A 5,078-nucleotide genomic window follows, 5' to 3' on the forward strand; every position below is an offset into this window, starting at 1 on the left:
ATCCAAATGAATTTAGATCTCGTGAATGTAATAAATTAGGATGATAAATTTCATTACTATTTCACCTACTTGCATAGTAAAATTTGTACTGTAAATAAGTAATCGAATGTAATCACTAGGTACACCATTCTTATATATATGAAATATATATATTCCTCTCCCTCTCCATTACCACTCTTTCATATTTAAGTATTGTATAAGTTTAGGCCAAAAAGTAGTAATAAACTACTAAATTATAACATAAATTAGTTATTTAGTTCAATTTATTACAGTAATTAAATAATTAATAAAGTTATAATTTTATTTGACTTAACCCAAATACTTAATTAAATAACTCGGGGCCAACTAAAATTAGAGTCCTTCCCCCTCTATCTTTTCTTCATGTGTTACGTTTCTCAACCAGGTTTTCTTCCCCACACATTTACACAAATAGTGAGTCACCCACATCTATTATCTATACATATACATACAAAAGATAGTACAAGGAAGTGAAATGTTGAACACAGATGACGGATTAAAATGAAATGGGGATCATGTTTTTATCGTTTGTACTCAGTGTTGTAAATCTCCTTATTTCTCCCCGAGATCTCGTTTTTGGAAGGCAGCCGAGACGAGATGTCCATCTCACGAGATTTCTCGGCCAACATGGTCAAACTTGGTCAAAGCCACCATTTTTCGGATTTTTTTTTTTTTTTTTGCTTATTTCTAGGATTTTATCGCTCATTTCTCAAAAGTCTTGTAAAATCACGTAAGAAGGTATATAAATATACATATACATATTTCTATTAAAAAAAACTAATGTAAGTCAAAGTCTGAGATCTCCCCGTGATTATTCCAAGATGCCGAGATCTTCACAAAAATGTCCAAATGAGATCTCCCCAAGATTCGAGTTCTCCAACCTTGCCTGTACCGTCTTCTCCACCATCAAACCGAGAATGGTACACATACAGTCCATTGTTGTGCCACCACATGGCCGTAGTCATATGACATGTCATAATGACAATTAACGGATACTGTAAATAATTCGTTTTTATTATGACACTAAAATGTGATCATTTTTTAAATGAAACGAAGAAAGAGATCCAAGTACGACACAGGTTCATAATACGTAACTCATCTAATCAAGGTAAATTTTGACATCAATACCATTATCAATCAGGGATTGAACAACGGCCCTAATTTTACCTTCAAATTTATCCCTCTCTCTAGGAGTATACGAAGCCGTGTACACATCAGCTTCCCTAGCCCGTTCAGATAATATCCTCCCGATGGCCATACACGCAGGAATATCAGAACGAGATTTAAGTGCAGCCTTGATGTCTTTTGAGTTGGTTCCAGCAACCGCAACTTGTTTACTCGTTACCTTGTGAGTAAGGGACGCTGAAACAAATCGTTTTGAGATAAAAACATCCAGTGTGAAAGGCTCCATGTAAGCTATCGTACGTTGTTTGAAGGATATGTGTTTATTTAGGTTCTTGGACTTTTTTTCCTTCTGGTATGTATACGGACGACTGTTATCGTCATCCAAGAAGTCTTCTACTCCAAAAAAGCTTCTTGCCGAACAATTAGGCTGCCAAGAAAAAGATTTGATTTCAAGTGTTATATGGCTTAAGTAGCAAAATATTATACCCTGTGTGATAGAGATGTCAATTTTGACCCATTTACTTATGAGTGGGGTCGACTTGGATTGTGATTTATCTCTAGCTAGTAAAATAAGGAAACCAGTCAAATGGGTTGAAAGTTGCCCGAATGGTACTTTTTAAAGCAAAACTTTAACAATGTTATTCCAACAATAATAACTTGTACTGTAACTGAAATGATATTATGCTAATAACCTTATTTGAAACACTGAACATTATGGAAGATTCCAAGCTAATAATGCCTCCGATAAAAAAGTAAAATAATAATGATACTCGTGTAGCCTTATTTCTGACCAGCAATAATTGGATAACATTTTAGTTCCAGAATTTGTTTTACCATACCGTTCATTGGCAAATTGTGCAAATTAAAGAGATGAAAAACTGGGTGTGTTGGGACCTGGGTAATTTGGGTAGATCACGACAGGTCACCCTTTCAGTCCAAAATCTTAAACCTTTATATAAGCAAGTAGTGAGATAGCAATAGTATTATTTTATTACTGTTCCAGAACTATGTACCTGACTGCTGTGAATCTGTCTGGTAACAGCCTTCAAACAGAGTTTAGTCTTCTCATCTGCGTGTAGCAGCATATATGACATAGAACATACTCGTCTCAACATGACTCACAAACCCCTAACCATACAGGATATATAATCATTGTGTCATTGACTCATTTTTAAGTACAAGAAAAGATTAGCATATTTTCTCTCTGACTGTCATGACAGGACACAAACACATAACGAAAAAGGATAAAAAAATAAAGATATTTGTTAAAAGCATCCAAAAACGAAAGAACTCGTAAGGAATATAGGAACTGCATTCTTCCAATTCACTTAAACCACTAGCAACATTTTAATAATCACTAAGATTTGCTTCATATAACTCATGGAAACTTCCACTTCTATATGACATTCTTTGCAGAAGAGAAGATCACCTCACGTATGTGAAATGGGTCAATTTGGGTTCTCTTCTAGTACAAATTGTGCGTGTCTGTCTGTGTGTGTGTGGGTGTAAGGGTAGGGGTACGTGGTAGTATTTACTAGACCAAAAAAGTTTCGGGTCAAACCATGAGGGGTGCTTTAATATATTATGATAAAAAATATGCTATGTAGAGTTATAATGACTGTTAAATTTTAAATCACAAAGTACGAACGGACCCCAGTTAAACACACACATTTTATTCTTCTATGGCACAGAGAGGGTACCTGCGTTATATAAATGAGTATTGCGTAGAACGGTTTTGAGTAAACATTCAGAAGAATATGAAAAGATCATTGGTCTACCTGTTGTAGAGCCGAAATCTTCTTTGCTCGTAAAGAAACTCCGACTTTCACCAGAGAACTCTTACAGAATGTCAAGTATCTTTCTCTCAAACCTGAGAAGAATGAAGATGCAACCTGAGAATATGGACCAATTAGCACATAAAGTTTTGCACATTTCGCAAACTGCCCAATTGCTTTTTTATTTGTAAGGCAAAACAAGATATATTAACACGAGAATATTACAAGAGCAAGGGGATTCTTACATGAACATGAATCACCCCAGAAGACACGAACAAATTCATACATTAACAAATACAAAATGATATAAGGGTTGCAAAGTTAGAAGCCCGAACTAATCATATCCGATCACGACATGTTGAGGTATACGCTAGGATTACTTAACCACGTAAGTCACTCGAACTTTCTTCCAATTGCTTATTAATTTGCACATTAACCCCTCAAGTTTATAACAACACTATATCGAAAAAGGTTTGATAATTCAAATATCATATTCACTCAAGCTATATAAAGTGTAGTAAACCTCGGCCAACTCTGTCGACTTCTCCAGGAGTTCTCGGTTTAGATCACCAGCCGAGTTCTCGATGCCCAACTCGGTCAACAACCAAGTTACTCAGTTAACGGGCGAGTTTCTCAGCCAACTCAAGGAGTTTAGGTCAACTCGGACAGCTCGGGGAGTTCTCGGTCAACTCGGTTACTCGGCAACTCGGTCAAAAATCGGCAAATCGGTCAAAAACTCGTAAACTCGATCAAAATCTCGGCAAATTGTCAAAATCAATTAGAATCTATATTGGAACATATATATTTATATTAAAAAATAAAAAGTCAACGTAAGTCAACATCCGAGTTCTCCCCGAGTTGCCGAGAAATCCCCAAAAATTTCTGACCGAGTTCTCCCCGAGTTCCGAGTTCTCCAACCTTGGCTAAATATATAAATATGCCAAACACTTTTTAATTGAATGAGCAAAAGGTCATTTGGGACAATACACAAAAGGATGACTATGAGAGCAACATGACAAAAGGTTAATCTCTCATCAATTTCCTATTATTTACATTACAATACAATGTAAAAAATATGTAATGCAGATCTTGAATATATGTTTCACATGTATAGATTTGTGGTTGATAAATCTTTTTGCTTGAATATACAATTACAGAGGTGTAAAAATACGATAATATTGAGTTTCAAAGAGTTTTCCATATGGCTAGTTACTGTGGCATATCACACAATTGATTGTTAAAGTGGCATACTTAAGTTAATTACTTAATTAGATCTGCTCTTTGCATCATCTACATGCAACTAAATGAACACTATTGAATATAGCTCCGAATCTAGTCTAAATACAGAATCAAACAAAACAACCTAATAAAATTTTTAAGTTATATACTTGAATTAAATAACAGTCTGAAGCCCTTAAGCAAAAGTAATAATGGCTAAACATATGAGAGCCTGTATATCATTTCAACAACAGACCGAAAAATACCTGACAATTTCTTCAAATATATTTGAAATCGTTGTTCAACAGCAGCAATAGTACCCAATTCAGCGCTTGCGAGTAATCAATTATCAATCTCCTTTTATCATTAGTGTTAGAACTGACAACTTATAAACCCTAGGACCTCTGATCGAGAACAGTTTGCACTGCACTCTAGTTTTTGTGTTCGTTCTGAGCTGAACCCTTCGACAATTGTGTTGACATTGTATCCCGGGCTTTAAAACTGAGAATGGGCCAATAATATATTGGGCCTTTTGAGGGAGAAATTGGGCCAATCGTTTGTGTAAAATATCTTTTGTTTTCATCGTGTAGCTTTTCTTTTTTGTTACGACTATTATCTATGCATGGTTATTTTATTTTTAATTTTTTGCAAAAAAAAAAAAAAAAAAAAAACCAATCTTTACATGACAAATTGAACACTTCAACCAAAAGATAAATACCAGAATTACAAGTACAAAAGGCGAAAAACTGTAACTAGCTCAAGTGCTCAACCCAAACGAAAACATCCAAACTATGAATAGTTTTTGGTGAATGAAAATTCATAATGCTTTAACAATGTAAATATTGTTATATTTCAGTAGGCTTATAACTACCTTTAGTGCTCTGGTTCAATATATTCAAATTGAAAGAACCAATAAAAGAGAGATGTGTTGTAGAAGATATA

General features: G+C 34.7%; 1 protein-coding gene across 2 annotated transcripts; it reads right to left on the reverse strand.

Annotated features, from left to right (window-relative positions):
* Positions 1-787: 787 nt before the first annotated feature.
* Positions 788-4,584, reverse strand: LOC139894065 (uncharacterized). Of its 2 annotated transcripts, none has more exons than XM_071877262.1 (4): positions 4,403-4,584; positions 2,922-3,013; positions 2,157-2,271; positions 788-1,570 (listed from the first exon to the last, which is right to left on the reverse strand). In XM_071877262.1, the coding sequence occupies exons 3-4, from the start codon at positions 2,256-2,258 to the stop codon at positions 1,118-1,120; spliced, it is 555 nt and encodes a 184-aa protein (XP_071733363.1). In that variant the 5' UTR covers positions 2,259-2,271; positions 2,922-3,013; positions 4,403-4,584; the 3' UTR covers positions 788-1,117. The 2 variants fall into 2 exon arrangements, with proteins under 2 accessions (XP_071733363.1, XP_071733362.1); XM_071877261.1 differs by having other exon boundaries at positions 2,922-3,035.
* Positions 4,585-5,078: the final 494 nt, after the last annotated feature.

This window comes from Rutidosis leptorrhynchoides, chromosome 2 (assembly GCF_046630445.1).
Source record: "Rutidosis leptorrhynchoides isolate AG116_Rl617_1_P2 chromosome 2, CSIRO_AGI_Rlap_v1, whole genome shotgun sequence".
NCBI lineage: Eukaryota > Viridiplantae > Streptophyta > Magnoliopsida > Asterales > Asteraceae > Rutidosis > Rutidosis leptorrhynchoides.